This window comes from Podarcis bocagei (assembly GCF_964188305.1).
Source record: "Podarcis bocagei genome assembly, chromosome: 7".
NCBI classification, from domain to species: Eukaryota; Metazoa; Chordata; class Lepidosauria; order Squamata; family Lacertidae; genus Podarcis; species Podarcis bocagei.
In genome coordinates, this window is record NC_138132.1 from 50,898,193 (window position 1) to 50,918,374 (window position 20,182).

Below are 20,182 nucleotides of genomic sequence, written 5' to 3' on the forward strand. Positions count from 1 at the left end.
AATTTCTCATTTTCCAATCTTAAGTTCACATTTCCACAAGTGTTTGCATTTATAAAAAAAAATGCTCGTTAAGATTTATAAGAGATTTTTTAGTATGAATGTCTCCTACATATTTTTGTATATCATTTTCTTAATATACACATTTTTGTAGGGCTGATTTCTCTAATATAATGCATTTTTGTATGTCATTTTCACTAACATATGCATTTATATGCACATTGGTATATGCATTTTTGCACACATTACTTGGCTGGAGAACAGCATTGCAAGACTTGGAGAACCATAAATTTCAAAGGATGGCTATGTATTCATGTATTGTTTCAGAAAGTGTGAATTTGGTAAGTTTGCCATTAAATGTGAATTTAATCAAAAATAATCCCATGCCTAACTGTGATAGATGTCTTGGTGCATGGACAAACACCCAGATACATGTATGTTTATCAGAAGGGGGAGACTGGTGCAAAGAACAACAGGGGACAGGTGATTCTGCTCCAGAAATGTGGCTTTTAACAAATAGTCCTGTGTCAGTTGCTGGCCTCTGCGGGGCTGGGCCAAGAATCCTCCAGAAACAAAGACGGAAGCTGCAAGTAGTAAAAATTCCATCCACATGCAGAGTTAGGTGCGCCTAAGGTCATTGAAGTCAATGTTTAAGTGCACCTGAAGCTGCAGTCTTAATCCCACTTACCTGGGTATAAGCTCCAATGAATTCAACAGGATTTATTTCTGAGCAGATATGAGCTAGGATTGTGGTTGTGCTGTTGGTCTATATAGGCTGTCTAGCTCCAGTCCAATGCACAACCAGTGGGAATTACTTCCAAGTAAACAGGCAGGGGAGTCTGCTGCATGCTGACTGCATACTGAACACAGGGAGCTGCCTTATTCTGACAGTTCCTTGGTCCATCTAGCTCAGCACTCCTAGAGTGATTGGCAGCAGCTCTCCAGGGCTTCAGGCAAGAGTCGTTTTCTGTTGCACCTGGAGACACCAGGGATTGAACCAGTGAGGTGGGGTTTTGGGAACAATGTTTATGCAAATTAGGGACATTTGCATTGGGAAACTTCCAAACTTTCAGATGCCCTACAACGTGATCTAATAAAGCATGTTTATTTGCTTAATTGTATTTGGTAAACAAAGCCAAAAAACATTAAAACTGTTAAGCTTGCCCAGTGATTTTTTTCTAAAAAAATGTTTCAGGGTACTCTCATTTTCCTACTCATACTGAAATATTGCCCCTCAATGAGGCCAAACTTAGATTCACAAAATGCTTAGGAGTATGCGTCCCCCCAGAAAAAAAATCACTGAGCTTGCCTAATATTGCCACTGATTCATTATTACTAACTTCCACCCTGCTAGATTGAACCTGGACCTTTTGCATGCAAAAGAGATGCCTTGTCACTGAGCTACTTTGCCAACTCCCGCTTCTGCTGGCTCTGGGACCTTCCCAGTCCTGATTGCCTTCTTCCCTTTTAGTTGGCTGGGAGCTGCATACAGATGCCTTCAAATCAGGTCAACTTCAGTCCCAGATGTTACGCATGAGGTTTGCCAGGAAGCAGACAGGGCTTATAATCTGCCACCTTTTTGCCTTGCTGATCAATAGCTTTCAGATTTGGGTCCTGGCTTCCATTTACCCAGCAGCGTTTGCAGCTTGGGGCAGACCCCATGCAGCTGATTATTCTTGCATTGCAGGGGGTTGGACTAGATGATCCTCAGGCTCCCTTCCAATGCTTCTATGAGCTACCTGTGATTTCACATCGCAACTGCCAGCCCTCCAGACTTCCACTGGGGGGATTCCTGACCATCAGCCCCTGCCAGTGTTGGCCCTCACATCTTGACTGGAATCTTGCTGCTCACTCTTCTCCCCACGCCTCCCCATGATGCATCCCGGTGTGCTAAAGGAGAAACCAGAGGTTCATTCTCACCCAGTCTGAAGCCTTCTGAGGAAGGAACCAACACAATAGTAGAGCAGGAGGACCATTGATCTGCTTGCAAATTAGAGCAATCAGTGACATGCTTTTGTGTCTCCAATCTGCCCCTTGGAAAACGGGGAAGCAGCATGCAGTTGCCAGTTAGCCTCACTACTTCAAGGCTAAACTGAGAACTCTGCAGAATGGGCCCTCTTCTTCAGTCCCCTGCACCACCCTGCAAGGGCAGCCTGAAAATTATGTTGCAGGCCTCTCTGATTGGCTTGTGCTTTATATCCTTCTTGCCCTTGCGTAAAAGCCTGTAAAAAGGATGCAGTGCAGATGGGAGAACGGCTCAGCAGATTATTTCTTTTTGCAGCTTAGCTGCAGGGCTGTGTGTATCCACATATGTGTTTTACTAGTATCCTCAGTAACAGACTGCCAAGATACTTAATTTCTCGAGCAATGGGGGAAACAAAAAGTTCCTTTTCCTCTTCATTAATGTTTCAGTTAAAATAACCCCCGATCCATGCTATTAATGTCAACATGCATTAACTCAAGAGTTGCTGGCCTTTCATATGCTTCGTGGCCTAATAGCAACCACGTTGACCAAACAGGCTGAGGAAAATTGCAAGTAAAATTAAAAATAGATGTCCTGTTGTTAGTGGCACAGAGAGCAAGAAGAAACAGTTGCTGCTTCAGTGGGGACAGCAGTCACCTAGGGAGCAGATGCAACACATGTAAGCAGCAAAAGGTAAGTAAAAGGTAAAGGTACTCCTGACCATTAGGTCCAGTCGCGGATGACTCTGGAGTTGCGGTGCTCATCTCACTCTATAGGCCGAGGGAGCCGGCGTTTGTCCACAGACAGCTTCTGGGTCATGTGGCCAGCATGACTAAACCGCTTCAGAGCAGCGCACGGAAAAGGTAAGTAGCAAGAGCCAAATAATTATCCATCACAGAATTGCACAAAAGAGGTTGCTGCGAAAATCAGAGTGGAGCAACCTACTTCGTTCCACTTTTCTGGCCTGGCAGATGATCAGGATCCAGTTTATTAAACACTGTCTCTCCTGAGAGACTGAGCTCCAGAAAAAGAAGGGGAAAGCCCACTGCTGCACGCTTCTACCTTTGCCAGAGAGGACCTATGCCCTGCTTCAGGCAGAAACTATTGTATTCGTAATTGTATCTGCATCCTGTTCTTCCTCCTAGGAGCTCAGGGCAACGTGCACAGGGCTTGTATGAAAGGATGAGAGGTGTATAACATTATAAATGGTGTGGAGAAATCAGAGAGAGAGAAGTTTTTCACCCCCTCTCATATTATTAGAAGAACCTGGGAGCATCCAATACAACTGAAAGTTGGAAGATTAAGAATAGACAAAATTCAGTACTTTTTTACACAGAGAGACTGTGGGATTCCCTCCCACAAGATGTAGTGATGGCCACCAACTTGGACTGCTTTAAAAGAGGGTTAAGACAAATGTAGTATAAGTGGCTACAAATGGGTACCTTGCTAGGAATCTGAGGTGAGATAGTAAGAGCTGCTCACCGGTGGAACAGACTCCTATGAGAGGTGGTGGACCCTCCTTCCATGGACGTTTTTAAGCAGAGGTTGGATGGCCACCTGTCATGGATGACTTAGTTGAGATTCCTGCACTGCAGGGGGTCAAACTCCACAGTTCTATGATTCTACCCATGCAGCGGTTCCAGTCACCACACAGAGGCAACTTAAGGTCCAAAATAGTTTAATGCTGCAGAAGATCAGGCTTCAGTAATATGGTTCCAGACACCGGTCTATACATACAGCTTTTAGGCTCTGCAGATACAGATACAGACATATACAAGTAGGAAGTGTTTCTGTTGCTCCAGCAATTCAAGACTCTAGAGACATTAACGGATGTAACAGACAGACTCACTGAATGACTAATAAGCTGACATGCCTTACTCGCTTATATAGATGGCACTGGGCCATTGCCATAGCAACTGGCTGGTTCAAATCCCGTATTCCATCTCCTACACCACAGTGGCACCTGAAATTGAAGACCCTGTCCATTGTTGGAGCAGTGCAAATCCACAACATGGCAAATATAATCCTAGCCAGTGGTCAGACTTGTTAGATATAGGGATCAATAAACAGCCATTCCCGTCTATCTGGAGTGCCTCTGTGCTGTTTGATGTGGCAAGGACACGCGGCCCCGATCCCCAAAAGCTTGCTTCGCTTTCCTGCAGCGCTCAGCCCAACTTGCCTCCTCCTTGCTGCTTCTACCCATTGGCCCACGTGATGAAATTCCTTTCTCGTTCCATCATCATTATTTGCGGCTGCTAAATATTTGCCAATAGTTATCATCTCCTCCCAACCATTGACATAATTGCTTTGCCAACCTACACAAAATTGGGGGCATTTTCTTTTATGAGTCAGGTCCAGGGATTCCAGAACTCTCCCTGGAGCAGGGAGGAGAACTAGGGGTGGCACTCCAGGTGTTGTTGGCCTCCGATCCCCATCAACCCCTCCCTGTATGGCCCATGGGCAGGGGTGATAAAAGCAGGGAGTCTAGCAACATCTGAAAGGCCAGAGGCTATCCACCTCTGCCCTAGACCTTTCTTCCACTTTATTTTAAATGAGTACATCCAAACCCAGGGTCTTGCTGCAGCTACTCAGCAAGGAGCTATCTGGGTTTGTTGCTCCAAGAGTCATGGTTTGTTTCTTTACCATCACTATATTATCTAGGTACATAAGGAGCTGCAACTTCTTCATCTAGCTCAGTATTACCTACACTGACTGGCAGTGGCTCTCCAGGGTTTCAGACAAGGAACAGTCCCAACCTTAGCTGCAGATGCTGGGGACTGAACCTGGGACCTTCTGCTTGCAAGACAGATGCTATACCACTTAGCTATGGACCTTCCCCAAACTGCAACAAAATCTTATGTAGCTGCAAATGCAGTTGTGTGCATCATCACTTTTTGCCCTTCTCTCTCCTTCCTCTAGTCCAGCCTTTATCAACTTTGGGTCTCCAGATGTTGTTGGAGTACAACTCCCATCATCCCTAGCTAGCGGGGCCAGTGGTCAGGGATGATGGGAGCTGTAGTCCAACAACATCTGGAGACCCAAGGTTGCCTCCTGTGCCACACAGCGGTTGTAAGTTATTGGGGCAGGAAGCAACCTTTTTTTGCTTATCCTCCAAAGCGCCATGTACAGCTATAACACCATATAAACAGCTATAAACCCAAGTGAGACAGATTCTTCCTGCAAGAACGAGAACAATGAAGTAAATGGATACCTTTTATTACTAAGTCAAAGTTTACTGTCAAGTTTGTGGTAACAGCATTTTTATTTCAGGGTGGGGGGCGACCTGGTTGTCACCTGTATGACATGGACCTGGGCAGTTTCTGATATGTTAGCGGAAAGCACAGCAGGAGAGAATCTCCAGCTCCAATCCTAACCTCACGCACCTAGGAGTAAGTCCCACTGAATTCAACAGGACTTACTTCTGAGTAGACATGGTTAGGTTTGTGCCGCCAGGTTAACTTTGCTTCCAGTTTCAGAAAGGAACAGCCACTTCAATCTCAGATGCTGACAGCAATTATTCTTTTTAAATATTTTATTTTCTAAATGCACAGCAACAACAAAATAACTGACAGCAATTCTTCATGTCCCTTTGGTCTAATCCAGCAGGGCTCTTCTCCTTGTAGCGGACATGTCCCCAGGCTGAGCCAATGGGGTTCTTGATCTTGCCTATTCACCCTCTCAAAGCCTTAACAGCAAGGAGCTATTTGATCCATGCACATTTCACGACTGGCCCAAGCCGTAGCAGAATATGTGCTTCTCCTGTCCTTCCCTTGCCAGCTGCAAGGTCATGTTTTGCTCCCCTAGAGGAATAACACTCAGGGGGCAAAGTTGGCATCCCAAGAAATCAAGTTTCCTCCCAGCGCTCCCCGAGGCATGCTTTGACTGGGCCAGGAGATGGCAAAGGGTCAAGGCAAATAGGACAAGGGAAGAGTCAGGGAAAGGCAATTAAAGTATCTCCTGACAGTTCTAACAGAAGCCAGTTTTCTTAATTGGTCTCTTGGAAAGCGAAACCAAGCCTGTGCTTGCTCCTCAGGACATGGTCACTGGGTTTTTCACTTGTTTGGCCGGTCACAGGCTCCAAATGAATTAGCAGGACGCGGCACTTGGAATGAGGAACTGCAGCAGCTAATGGGCACTTGGGTCAACCTGAACACATTGCAGATGGGAACCCAGCCAGTCCTGCTGAGAGAAAAACCACAGAAGTTATTCCTGCTAAAGCAGCACACTGTGCAGTTAACTACCTTATGGCCTCTTCGGCAAAGTGCCAGAGGCTCCTGCTTTTTCTTTTGTGTGTGTGTTGCCGGGGGGGGGGGGGGAGAAGAAACCAGCTACTGCAGTTTTTGCCAAGCTGTCCCCCTCTAGCTCTTTTGAACTACCATTCCCATCAGCCCCAGCCAGCAATGGGAATGGTGGTCCAAAACATCTGGAAAGGGCCAGTCTGGCAAAGGATGAGCTATTGTAAAGGGACCCTTCTAGGCCAACCAAACTGCAGCAATTGCGTTCTCTTCTCCTGCCTTTAACACACTGCACATATTTTCTTTTTTAAAAAAGAAACAATATATACTGCTTGATTGCTAAAAAAAACACCTCCATCACTCTACTAAAAAATGAAACATTGAACTTTTAAAAAATGTTAAATACAACTATTTAAGATATTAAAATAATAGATTTAGGAATAATATAAAAATCAGATTAAAACACATATCAGCATTCTGCTTATCTGGATAGGCTTGCCTACACAAAATTCTTTTTAGCAGGCACTGAAAACAGTCATGGAGCCTGCCTGCCTCATGTCAATGGGCAGGGGAGTTCCGGAGTGTAGGTGGTGCCACACTTAAAGATCAATTTGTTACAAAGGGCGAAAGAGTGGTGCCTGCAATAGTGCCAGTTCCGCATACGCTCAAAGGGCTTTCCTTCCACCCCCGTACATATTATGTGCTTCTGAGTGTCCAGCTCTTATAGGGAGTCACCTTTCATTAAACTAACACACTCAAGCTGCAGCCTCTCAGGCAAGGCGTTCAAATATTTGCACACACCCCTAATAACGCAGCGGTGGCCGCCCTTTTGATAAATGCAGCTCCAATTCCCAAAGATGCAACAGATCTTTGCAACAGATTTATAGGCAGAACTCTCAGCTAAACCATAACCGGGGTGGGTGGGTGGGAAGGGGAGCAATCCTCCTCCCATGCCGGAATTAGCGAGCCTTCTGCTATCCCAAGGCGTCTGTCTTCTACCCGCCCCGCCCCTTCCACGGCTCGCTCAGCAATGACAGCGGGACGGGCGCGGCCTAACTCTTCTGTGCCGCCACCACAAAGATGGCGGCTCCCCTCCCCGACCTTCCTCACCGCCACTCTCAAAATGGCCGCAGCTCTGCTTTAGGAAACGGCAAAGGGCATGCCTCCAGTTCTTCTTCCTATTGGGCAAAGGCGCCCTGCTGGCGGCCAATGAGGGCATAGGGCGCGCTGGTTGGTTGGTGCGCGCGCGCGCGCTCGGAGAGCCGAAGGGAAGGAAGCGATGTCTGCGGGAGAGAGAGCGCTTTCTGCGCTCCTGGGTAGGTCGTAGTAGTTGCACTCTGTGTATGCTCAGAAGCTCTCCTTGGAAGGGGTGCAGCTCTTGCCCAGTGTGTTCGTCTCTCTTGTTGTACATTGTATATGCCCAGAAGCTCTCTTTACTAGGGCGGCAGTGTGGAATGAGCCCTGCTCTGTGTAGGGAGAAGTACTTTGTGCATGTTCAGGGGCTCTGTTGACTATTATAGAAGAGGTACTGTGTTGAGCCTCTGGCACAGAAAGCTGATTTGGGGGCTGAACCTGAGAGCAAACTAAAGTTTAACGCTTGTTATGCAACCCTCCAACAGCTCAGGGCCTTCTCACAACCACCCTGAGAGGTGTATTAACCTGTAAGGTGAGCATAGGAAGCTGTATCGTTATAAAAGGTTTGACAGTTTGTTCATGTAGCCCAGTACTGTCTATTCCAAAAATAGGGAATGTGTGGTTCTCCAGATGTTAGTTGGACTACAGCTCCCATCATCCATCATCCCTGATCATTACATTGATGCTGCATCCTAAGCTCTTTGTGGACATGCCTCTGCAGTGATTGCTACTCACCTATGGAATGCCCTCCCCAGGGTTAGTAAGGCTCTCCCTAATAATGTTGGATTCAGGTAGGTAGCTGTGTTGGTCTGAAGCAGTCAAAATAAATTAAAAAATTGTCCAGTAGCACCTTAGAGACCAACTAAATTTGTTCTGGGTATAAGCTTTCATGTGCATGCACGAAAAGGTATCTGAAGAATGCATGTACACGAAAGCTTATACCCAGAACAAACTTAGTTGATCTCTAAGGTCCTAACAATGTTGAATAGAGGTCAGGGGAGTGCTGGGAGGGGGAGGCTTGCCCAAAATGGGACTTGGATCCTCAGAAAAGTTAACTTTAAAAAAATTATAGACGAAAAGTTCTCTGTTTCTTCCTTGCTCCATCAGCTTCTACAACACCCACGTTGTTCAGGAGGGCCCCTGGATCTCTGGAGAGGCTTTTCAGAGGGCATCGGGGACTACAGAGGGAAAGAGAGAATGGCAAACTTTCCTTCTATGAACTTCCTTAGGTTATCTTAGGATCCCATCCCTTGTATTTAAAAGTGGCTACTGGAAATGGAAATATTTTCCCATTCTCCATCAGGATGCACAGAGTTCAACTCAGCTTGAACCAATTACCATACCATACCACCTTAGCAAAATTTAGTGGCATGCCTTCTTGGGTTAAGATTTCTTTGTTTCTCTCAATCCACCCTCCCTACCCCTCCCAAAAAAAGCTGGAAGATCCAAGAAACAGAAATGTGAACGTAAAAATGAACAGAAGCTGAAGGAGGCAGCTCTTCATATTTTGAGTTGCCATCACAATTTGGGTGACCTGTTGCTTGAGGTAAGAAAGTAGCAGTGTTGACTTCCAGCAGCTTCCTGGTGCCTGCTTTGCTCCCATTGAACTTCAGTGTTGTGTTTATGTTCCTGGTTTAAATTGTGCTTCTGGACAGGAGTCCTCAGTATGCACTGGGGGGTAAATACAGATGACTAAAAATAAATATCTGGAGTTGATTCTTATTGGAGAGAGAATAGTAAGTCCATGGGGAGCAAAATTGCCTTACAGTGGCAGGCCTAAGCATCCTTACTCAGAAGTAAGTGCCACTGAGCTGAGTAGAGCTTACTGCCTATTTGTTGTTTGTATTTTATGAGATGCCTCAGAAAATAAACTCTTTAGGCATTGTACAAGAAATAAAAACAGCAATGAAACCATACTTCAATAAAAACCCACAATCATCTTAAAATACAAACGGTTGCATAAAAGCCAGATACAAAAACAAAAAACAGCTCCATAAGATACCTTCTCTAAACTCAGTAGTAAAAATATAAATTCCCTAGAGGAAAGTATGTTTAGGATTGCAGCCTTAATTTCTTATGAACATTTTCTACCCTACTACCTGTTAAGTTTCCTTTAATCATAAAATGATTGTCCTTTAAAAAAGAAAATGTGTGGATAAATATCTGAAACCTGCCGAGGCCACTGGGTGTTGTTCCTGCATTCTGCTTCCTTTGGACATCATCTTATTCTATGAAACGGGAGAAATTATTTGAATAAAGAAATGTGCAGATTTGTCGACCGAGTAAGTCCCCTATCTATGGAATTTTCTCCCTTTCTCTTCACCGACCTGTTTGCCCTCCTAATGTTTTGGACTACAACTCCCATCAGCCCGGGCCAGCATTGGCTAGGGAGTTGTAGTTGTAGTCCAAGGCACCTGGAGGGCAACAGATGAGTAAAGGTTTCCTTCTTCCATTTCAGAGAATTTTGGCATTTCCTTCTGGACTCCCAAATGTTTGCTGTGCAAGTATGCCCAAGCATTTTGCGGTTGCATCTGGAACAGGCTAGGTTATATTTGATAGCATAAGTAATAAACAAGATGAACATGTCTCTCTGTGTGTTATTTTTACAGGTGGAAAGTTCAGAGTGGAACAAGCAGCTACTTTCCTTTAGTCCAGCCAATGAAGCTTCCGTTCCAGAACAATTTGTGGGTGAGTGCAAGAGATTATCTGTTTTGCCAGAGGGAGCTGCTGAAAATCAAGTTACCGTATTTTTCACTCTATAGGACGCACCTTGTTTTAGAGGGGGAGGACAAGAAAAAAAAATCTCCCCCTCTCTGCGCAGCACCCCTTCAGCAAAGCGGCAGGAGAAACGGAGCCCCTTCCATATCTCCTCCCGCTTAGCTGAAGGGGCGCTGCGCCTTAGCTGAAGCGGCACCTACCCTTGAGCGAAAGGAACCCGAAGCCTCCAGAGCGCGGCGGGAGCTCCCGCCACGCTCCGGAGGCTTCAGGCGGCTATATTTGAAGCTTGGAGAGTGAGAGGGGTCGGTTTCGCACTGATCCCTCTCGCTCTCCAGGCTTCAGCGAAAGCAACGCGAAGCCTCCGGAGCGCAGCGGGACTGCTCCCACTGTGCTTTGGAGGCTTCGCGTTGCTATCGCTGAAGCCAAGAAGCCTGCATTTGCTCCATAAGACGCACACACATTTCCCCTTGATTTTTGGAGGGGGAAATGTGCGTCTTATAGAGCGAAAAAATATGGTAATCCATTCAGAAAAATAAAAATATTCAGATCAACATTCTGTCTAGTCTGGTACTATCAACAGCAACTGGGAGCAACAATTTGCCAAGTTTGGGGACAACGACCTTTCCTAACCTTGTAGCCTGAGCCTCTTTTTTTTAGCTAGAAATGCTGGAAATTTATCCTGGGAACTTTTAAGAACAAGATGTGTTTTCTCCCTTGAAATATATCCCCTCCCACTTTCTGTTTTGGGTGTTATTGTTAAGGTTCAGGTGCAAGAATGGATGGACTTATGTTGCACAACCTGTCCCTGCTAACCCTGTTTCCCCTCTCTTTTCACATTTCTATCTCTGATATTACATTCTAGTCTCAGCATTGCAGGATCAGGCCTTCATGTTGGGTGTGCCAGTGGAAATCCTGTCAGCCAGAATAGCTGCTGGAAACATTGAGAAGATCTTTGCTGAGTCTGTTCCAGCTGTGATGCTGAATGCAGAGCAGAGAGTAAGCAGGAAGGAATTCCATTTCTGGGCATGGCAAGAGTGGGAGAGAAGTTCACACCCCCATCTTGCTGCTATTGTCTCTAAGTATAAACTGTAAATATTTATCAGAGGAACTAAAGGCTGAGGTTGGCAACCTATTTCCTTACACAGAATGCCACCTCAATTAGAGGGTCTGCAAACAGGAATTATGGCATTCATTTGGGTTTACCTGCAGTTCCTCTGTGATGAAAGTGAAATATTATTAGCTCATGCTTCATTTGCTGTGGTCATGTCCAGATGTTTTGGACTACAACTCCCATCAGCCTCAGCATCTTACATCTATGCTGCCTGGGGGTGATGTGAACTGTAGTTTAAAACATCTGGAGGGTATCATGTTGGGGAAGGCTGTTGGGGAAGGCTTGGCAACTTCCTTCTGAGGTTTCTGTGACCTACTGATGTCTGATTGGCCTCTGGGAATTACAGTAGGTGAGCTCTCCCTGCAGTTCATATGGGATTTCACCCCCTCCCTGAAATTGAGAAATAGCTCAGCTCATATCTAAGACATTTCAAATGCCCTGAAACCTCCATGAGCCTCGCTGCACTGCTTTCCTTGTACGCTGCCCTCTTATAGTCCATTTACTTCATCGCCCCAAATCCCTTTCCCCTTCACTTTACCTGTCTGGTACAAGCTGCTGCAAGGAGAGGGGAAGGAGGGAGAGTCTGCACCCTTGAAAGCTGCTGGCTACTTATTATCATTTTTTAAGTTAACAGCACTTTTTCCTTCAATTACAGAAAAAGTTGTCATGCTTGCTTCAGTCTCTGAAGGATTTGTTAACGCACAATGCTTTCTGCCGTTTGCGGTTTGCTCAAGAAACCTGGAAGTTGCAAGTAAGAATGCTTTAGAAATATGGGGTGTTGAGAGAGATATGCTACATACCAGGGATGGGGAACCTGCGGCCTTCTGGACGTTAGTGGGACTCCAACTTCCATCAGCCCCAACCAGTGGTCAGGAATGATGGGAGCTGTAACCCCGCCACATCTGGGAGGGCCACAGATTCCCCACTCCATCTATAGACATGTGTGCTGGAAAAACATTCCTCATATAGCTTCACTCCTCTTTGATGCCTTAATGCTGACAAGCGCCTTTACATTGTTGGGGAGAAATGCAGGATTCCTCTTCTGATGCCAGCAAACAATTTAAGTAGCAAACTTAAGAGCACAGGCCTCTTAATAAACTCTTAGCATTGTACTACTTAAATAATACTTGGCCCTTGCCAGCTATCCTATTGCCTCTGAGCTTTATTTATTTTTATTTATTCATGCAAAGTATTTATATACGGATCTCTCACAAAATGTCAGGGCAATGTCTTCATAGCTTGCCACAGCTGAGGCAGCAAATGGGTTGTGGTTAGATGTGGGCCTTCAGCAACTACGTGGGCCACACTAATCAGCTGTTGAGCCTTAGCCAAGTGGCTGAGTTATTTGGTTGTGGGTGCTTGGCCATACCTCTTTGTGGGTCCTGAACTTCATGGTAGCGTTATTTCCCTCAGAGCCCACTCATTCTGGAAGTTGCATGGCAGTTACACAGAGAGAACATTGTCAGCCTGGAAGAGCTGCTGGAGAAGTAAGTAGAGGCTGCCAAGACTCGCTAGGATTTCAGGCTTGTCAATGAAATATGGTCAGCTCTTTGGCCTCCTCGTCTGTGGCAGCTTGTATTTTACACTCATAAGATAAAGGCTGCACATAGAGCACTAAGCAAGATTTGCAGTGACCCAAAAGATTTGCAGCTTTAGGGTGTGGGGGGGGGACTTGTGGGTCAGGGAAACAGTCCCTAGAAAAAGATAATATTGGGAACTGCAGTTGGTATTGTCTCTTCTCAGTAATCCAGATGCTCCTGCGTTGGAGGAGTGGTTGTGCAGTTGTCTCTGTCGTCTTTGCCATCAAACACAAGATCCTTCCTTGGACACAGAGACACTGGGGTCCATGCTTACAGGCAAGCTCTGACTTGGAACACAGTTGGTATGGGGCAGTTGGTGGGGCGGGAGGTTGTTAGATGTTGGCTTCTGTGGGGATTGAAGGCAGTGGCCATTGCACATTGGTAAGCCTAGGAATCCTTCTGAGGGCTGGAAGATGCCAGTCCATCTCTGCCTTCTGTTGGGTGTTCTAGGCCAGGGTTGGGATGGCTTGTTGGGATGTTGAATTCCAGCTCTCATCAGCCCCAGGAATATGGCCAGTAGTTGGGAGTTGTACTCCAGCAACATCTGGAGGGAGAAAAGTTACCCATCTCTATTCCTGATTTTCATTCCTTCCCTGCATAGTCCTTTAATTGCCTGGGAATTAAACAGAACCTTCCCTAGCTCAGCTGGTCTTTGACCCAGAATATCCTGACTAAGACGATTCAGGGTCTGATGATTCTCCTCATTAACAATTTAATTTTTATTTCTTTAGTGATTAAACTAATAAACCAAAGGTGAACCCTGTTCTGTACAGAAGGGATTTCCAGACACCATTTGTTGCCTTCAGCCTTCCTTTGTTCCCTCCTAACTTCCCTCTATTTATTTATTCATTGGATTTATACACCACCTTTCTGCCGAGGCACTTAATGTGGTTTACAATTTAAGCACTGAAACAAATGCATTTTGTGAAATGAAGAGAGTCCTCTCCTGCCAACTGGGAACTGATGGTATATGTGCTCCCTGGCCTGAGCTCCCTTGCTTTTGCCTTCCTTCAGGGCATGCAGGGCATGCAGAGCAGCCCTCAGGGAAGATGGGCAAGGAGCTGCCCTTTTAGATTATCTTCCTTTCCCTTTTGGTATGCTGGGAATATGCTGACAGTGGCTTTGCTCTTAATTTGTAGACTTTGTGACTGTGCTCCTTCATAATGGATTTCAGAAAACATTTGAGATGGGAAAGAAGCTGCAGTTGCAGAAAATCTCCAAAGTAAGGACAGTGCATAATCACTAAGTGTTGTGGTTCTTAATAAAATGGTTTTTGGCACACCAGTGAGATGAATGAAACTAGAGTCTCAGCAGCAAGAGCTTAGTTCTCCCTTCATCTTCAGGTAAGACTGGGACACACCCCTGTCTGAATTTCTGGAGATAGGTTGCCAATCAATGTAAACAGAACTAAGCTGGGTGGATCACTGCTCTGATTGGTACATATGAGGCAGCTTCCTGTGTTGCTAGCTTGCAGCCCATAGACAAGGCAAGTCAGCAGTCCTAGCCCTCAACAGTGAATCTGTGGACCTTGGGAATTTTTCTGAAAGCTCATGCAAGCCTCAGGATGCAAGACGATGCTCTCCCAGAGTCACTGCCTTCTGTTCAAAAGCCTGCACTTGCTTCCTCATCCTTGTTTCTTTCCACCAAAGAGGTGGAAAGGAGAGGAAGTCAGTTTTGGCAATTCCTCTGCCTCTGCCCCCATGTCTTCCCAAGAGGGTTCCCCAGACCTCTCAAGTAGCGTTAGGGAAAGGAGGAGAGCCTACGGGGAAAATAACCTCATCCCCTGTTCTACTGACTGATGCCTTCCATCAAGGAAGGGGGCAGCACTGCATTGAAGCCTGTGCACTTAACTGATTGACAGATTTATTTCCCTTTACATTTGAAAGAGGCAGAGCATCTTAGAGTCTGTTATGTGAACATATCTGATGAAAAGCTAATAATTATATTATTATATTTTTGTGTTTGTTTTTTTTAAAAACAGGTCTGCTGTGCTGTACTTGAGAGAATGTTGTCATGTAAGTGGTGCCTGTAGAAGTAAATTGCATTGGGATCTAAATTATAATTACACCTCTGTAGAGATACTTCTCCCTGTTCTGACGGCTGGGGGTGTTGTTGACATGCTGGAATGTGCTGTGTATGTAATTAGCCTTTCCAGATACCACTGCATTTGAAGAGAGCTGGGGATTGCTAATAAAAACGAGCTGTAATGTGAAAGAGGAGTAGCTGGAATGATCTCATGTTTTGACTGCTGCCTCGTAGTTGGCACTAATTCTTTTCTAAATGAGCATTTATTATCTGCTGGAGTTTGAGAATGAACCGCAAATCGTCATGTTGCACATTTCTCTGAGCTGTAGTAACACCCCTGGGACCAGGGTTTCATGTGCTTGTGGATGGAGGTGAATTCCAATGTCCTGCAACAGGGTAATCCAATGCAGCATTTGTGCTGGCGGAAACTCGTTGCACAATCTGTTGTGCAATGAAGTTACCAGCAACCTTCTTATGCATTTTCTTGTGCAACAATGTTTTGCTGGTATGAAACATTTGGCTACCTGAGCAGGTGTACCATTAAGTGAGTTTTAAGTTAGCGACTACACTGCATCTGTTATTTGTTGCCATGTGCTTCAGCTGTTTCTTTGCACGGCAACAGGAAGGCAGGAAAACCTGTAAATCTTTGGGTTCCAGGTCACCTGGTGCTTTTGTTTGTTCTGATTGCCTTTCCCCCTCTGTTCATGTGCAGCCCATGTTCATTTTAGAGGCGCTTGGCACAACAAATCTTCCTGCCCCAGTTACTTCTGGAGTATAAACATTAGGGTAACCTTTCAGAGCTAAAACTGTGCACGTCAAACCTTTTAGAGTGGTTCAAGGTCAGGGTTAATTGTTTCCAAGTCTTTGCCTCTTAAGAAATTGTTCATAATAGCTTCAACGTGAGAAGAATCGTTCCTTTCCACCACTCTCCTAATGAGGTCATCTCCTTAAATGTGTGCCTCCCAAACGGCTTCTTCCATATTGTGGGTGGTCCTTTCCAGCTGTGTTTCCCACTGAGGCTACTTTGTTTTTGTTTCTCTTTAGGGGTGCTCGATGCTGCGGCTGAAAAAAAGCAGGAAGAGGCCTCCACACTGAAGGCAGTGAAGTGCTGGTAAGGGGCCATGCCCCACTCTAGAGGTTTTGCAAAGAACAGCGGGTTATGCATGGCTATGAGAGTGTTGAAATGGTCAGGGGGAGCGCTTCTTAACTATGCAAGCACATCGTTTAATACAGGGCTAGGGAACTGGTGGTCCAGCAGCCCCAGACACCATGGCAAGTGGTCGGGGATGGTGGGTTTTGTACTCCAACAATATCTGGAAGGCCAGAGGTCCCCCACCCTAGGTTTCATGGAATGTGGCCTGCAGTTTCAGTTCCCTTCTCACCCTAAAGATACAAAAGTCATTTGTGTTGTGTGATAACCTCAGTGTCCAGCAGCCATTCTCTGTAAACTCCATAGATGGTCCACTGTTTTGGTGCAGTGTCCTAGTGCTTATGTTCTTTATCTGTCAGTCCTGGCCAATGTGCAACTTGCAAAGGAAATCCTAGGCATTGTTTTTAAAGTCGACAAATCATTGAAGCAGTTGTGACTGGTGATGTTTTACCTTGAGCTTCCTATGCCAGAGTTACTCTGCAGGATGCAAACTGCAGATGCCACCTGCTTTCTCTCCTTATCTGCCTATTTATAGCACCCAATTAGTTCAGTTCCTGGAAGTTGGTATGTTTAAACCTTTTCCTGGTCATCTGCATTCCTTCCGAGTTCCTTCCCCAACCCCCATTCCTTGCTTTTGTTCAACAGGGTTTGTGTGTATGTGGTGAGGGAATCTAGTGTAGATAGAAAGATAATTTATTACGGTCGGAGACCAGCTTATAAAACACACTTGGGGGTACAATCCCAGAAGGAAAACAAACATTTAAAACAATGTACAATAGTAAATTTAAAATTTATATTATAAATGTGATAAAACTTTAAGATAAGCTACCGCAGGGAGATGACCCAGAATACACCCACAGAATCGAGTTTGCGGATTTTCTTAACAAACTAGTTTAAGTCGGGGGATGGTCTGCGCCTACAGATCTGTACACAGAATCTGATGACCATCTAGGTCATCTTACGATCTTTGCCTAACAGGAAAAGGTCAAATTTTTGCTTTTCTGGGAGGTCAGCGAGGCTCACCAGCAGGGGATCAATGGTCTCACTATGTGCCTCTTCATAAAAGGGACATCTAAAGAATAAGTGCTCTGGGCTTCCTATATCCCCCAATGAACAGGTGCAAAGTCTCTGAGCATATGGGACTTTTTAAAAGGATCCTTCCAGGACCGGCAAGGGCAGAGCCAAGCTTCTGGAGAGTGTAAAAGCCCTTCTTGCATTTTTGGATATGAGAAAGAAGAGATATGCTGCTGGTGCGGCTATATCTCTCTCGATTTCTCCAATTTTATAGTCGGGGCACCTTGAGCAGTCCTGTTGTCTCTTGGTGTCTATGATTCTTTGCCTAACCGTAGCTTTTGCTTGGCCCAACCCCAGACTTAGAAGGGCTTGAGGGGCAAAACCCAGTTTCTGAAGGGTTTTCAGGACTGCTGTCTGCCAGCCTTACTGGAACTGGTCGCAGAGGATCAGTGGGGCTATTCCTCGGGGGAGCAGATTCAATGTCAGCCACTTGTAGATTGATGTTAGGCAGATATAAGTCTCCACTCTCATCTTCCCCGTTTCTAGTCTAACCCATGTGTTTGAAACGCATCTGGGGACTTGTAGGAGAGCTCTAAGGGGTTTGGATTGAACTCTCACAAGGGGGGAATCTAGTGTATTTTTTCTGCATATGTTAAAATGGATAAATATTTACATTCATTTTGACAGCCCTCCTAGTGAATGTCTTTATACTGAGAAAATTTGAGCCATTATCAGCAGTTCACCTCTGATGAGTCATTGTTCTTGAGCACTGAGACTTAGAGGTTCCCTTTCCATTTCCAGGCTCTGCGTATTTGGCATGACGGCATCCCAAGGCACAGTCCCTCCGGAGTCTCTGCATCAGTTCTTTAGTCACACCTTGACCCAGGTTCTTACTTACAACGCTCAGCTAACAGGTGGGGTTTCCTATCAAGGGAACTGGGAAACAGACCTATAGAGAAGATGGGTTTGGAAGTCAGTGCCCCAGTTAGCACTGAGTTTGAATTTAAAACAAAGCTTTTATAAATGGATGTTTAGACACGCACCCTTCCCTTAAGATTACGCCAGATTTCTCCATGAGTTAATGGCAGTAGTACTGGCATTGTAATTTTGTCTGTCTCATTTGTTAGAAATGCCACAAAATTAGGGAATACTGGAAGTTAATGTTGACCAGTATACAATATATGACTGGTTACATATTACGTATGTTGGGAGTAATAATTAAATGATGTAATGATAATATGTATTGTTGATGTGTTTGGTGATGTATTACTGGTTTTAGAATGATTTTAGTTTAGTTGTTTTTTTTAAAAAAAGCTAGGACTCCAGGGATAAGAGAGGAGTTAATCATACTGGGCATAACTCTTTATATACCTGATGTAGAGCTGGGTGGTGATTTCAGGAGGGTCTGCTTCTCCTTCCTGCCATGCAAACAGCAACTCCTGAAAAGCCCCCACTCTTTGACCCAGGTCCTGCTACTGTCTCTAAAATGCCACCCCTATTTAATGTGGCCTTCAGAGATAGGCTTAAGGCAGGGGTGGCCATGCAGCTCCTTGCCTAAGTTCATGTGGCCCTCAGCTTGGTTTCAGAACCCCTCTGCCCAAGCTCATTGGGCGGGGGAAGGAGGAGAGAGCGAAAAGGAAGGCTGGCTCCTTCCACTTTGGGCTCTGTCCCCACCCACTGCCAGCTTTCATCCCTTGACAAATTGTCCTAAAGGCAGTGTAGCCCTTGGAAGTGGAGAGGTCCAGGCCAGAAAACATGAAGCCAGGGGCACGTGGGAGAAGTCGGGACTCCGGTGGAAGTTGGAAAAAGAACAGCTTAGGCTTGAATGGCCTGACTCCTGCGCCTTAGTCTTTAAAAATTGTATTTCAGACTTCTTCTTTTAAAACCACTTTTCAGCTACCGTATTTTGCGCCCCATAAGACGCTCCGGCCCATAAGACGCACCTAGTTTTTTGGGGGGGAAATAAAGGGGAAAAAAATTATTTCCCCCCCCAGGTGCGGGGCTGGAAGAACCAGGTCGGGGAACAGTGGGAAGGCACGCTCTGCCTCCCCGCTGTCCCCCGAGCTTGTGGGGCTGGCGATGGGGAGAAGTGCACCAGTCCCGGGAGGGCAGGCAGCTCTGCGCCGCCATCCCGAGCGGGGCGGGACTTAGCGCCCCGCTCGGGATGGCGGCGTAGACCTGCCTGCTGTCCCGGGACGGCAGGCAGCTCTGTGCCGCCATCCCGAGCGGGGCGGGACTTAGCGCCCCACTTGGGATGGCGGCGCAGAGCTGCGCTGGTCCCAGGACCGCAGGCAGCTCTGCACGGCCACCGGGAGCGGGGCGGAGCTTCTCCCCCGGCTCCCGGTGGCCGCGCAGAGCTGCGCTGGTCCCGGGACTGCAGGCAGCTCTGCGCAACCCTCGGAGCCGGTCTCCCGAGGGTTGCACAGAGCTTCCTGAAGCCTGGAGAGCGAGAGGGGTCGGTGCGCACCGACCCCCCTCGCTCTCCAGGCTTCAGCGAAAGCCTGCATTCGCCCCATAAGACGCAGGCACATTTCCCCTTCATTTTTGGAGGGGAAAAAGTGCGTCTTATGGGGCGAAAAATACGGTAAATAAGCTTATAACCAACTGGCTGCCAAAAGCAAAATACACATTGCTCTCATGCTAACAATTACTTTTCACATACTGTAAATGTTACAGTATGTTACAGTCTCCAGTAGAATAGCTGGCTATTAATCAGCCAGGGAGGTTGTCACCATTTAGCTCTTCTGGAAGATAGGAGAATTTCAGGAGTCACCTGAACGTTTACTAAGCCACAAGTCTGCCCTCGGAGCATCCTGCGGATAACTTGCTTTTCACTCATCCTATGTCAAGTATTTCCTGAAAGGCAACCCTGCATTGCCCTATGGGAATGCAAACACCTCCATCACCGTGAACTCACAGCTTTTCACTCAGTGCCTTAGCAATGCAGCGAGCAGCGTGTGAAGGGGAACAAGTGAAAGAGGCCCTGGGCTTGATGGTTTTAGGAGTTGCTAGAAACAATTGACCTATTTGGTGAGGCATAAGCAAGGGAAGCCTTTCATATTTTGTTATCCTTTGGCAGAATTGCTCTTACTGGTTTGTAAAGTTAGATTTCCTCCCTTCCCTTTGTCTTCTCTGAACACAGCTTTCGAAGCCATTCATCTACAGAGAGACTGGAGCTTTGCAAGAACCAGCTCGGTGCTCACCATGCTGTACCGCAAAGTATGTCTCTTCCTTGTGGGATCTGACCAGGAACAC

The 20,182-nt window shown here is 46.1% G+C and overlaps 1 protein-coding gene across 2 annotated transcripts in view; it reads left to right on the forward strand.

Annotated features, from left to right (window-relative positions):
* The first annotated feature begins 7,370 nt into the window (after window positions 1–7,370).
* Window positions 7,371–20,182, forward strand: part of FANCA (FA complementation group A) — a 38,492-nt gene continuing 25,680 nt past the window's right edge. For both annotated transcript variants that reach the window (XM_081203759.1, XM_081203760.1), the window contains exons 1-12: window positions 7,371–7,511; window positions 8,766–8,875; window positions 9,939–10,017; window positions 10,910–11,043; window positions 11,814–11,909; window positions 12,572–12,645; window positions 12,902–13,014; window positions 13,878–13,960; window positions 14,720–14,753; window positions 15,808–15,874; window positions 17,729–17,841; window positions 20,070–20,146. In XM_081203759.1, coding sequence (XP_081059885.1) covers window positions 7,475–7,511; window positions 8,766–8,875; window positions 9,939–10,017; window positions 10,910–11,043; window positions 11,814–11,909; window positions 12,572–12,645; window positions 12,902–13,014; window positions 13,878–13,960; window positions 14,720–14,753; window positions 15,808–15,874; window positions 17,729–17,841; window positions 20,070–20,146 — 1,017 coding nt within the window. In that variant the 5' untranslated portion in view covers window positions 7,371–7,474. The remainder of the gene's footprint in view (window positions 7,512–8,765; window positions 8,876–9,938; window positions 10,018–10,909; window positions 11,044–11,813; window positions 11,910–12,571; window positions 12,646–12,901; window positions 13,015–13,877; window positions 13,961–14,719; window positions 14,754–15,807; window positions 15,875–17,728; window positions 17,842–20,069; window positions 20,147–20,182) is intronic.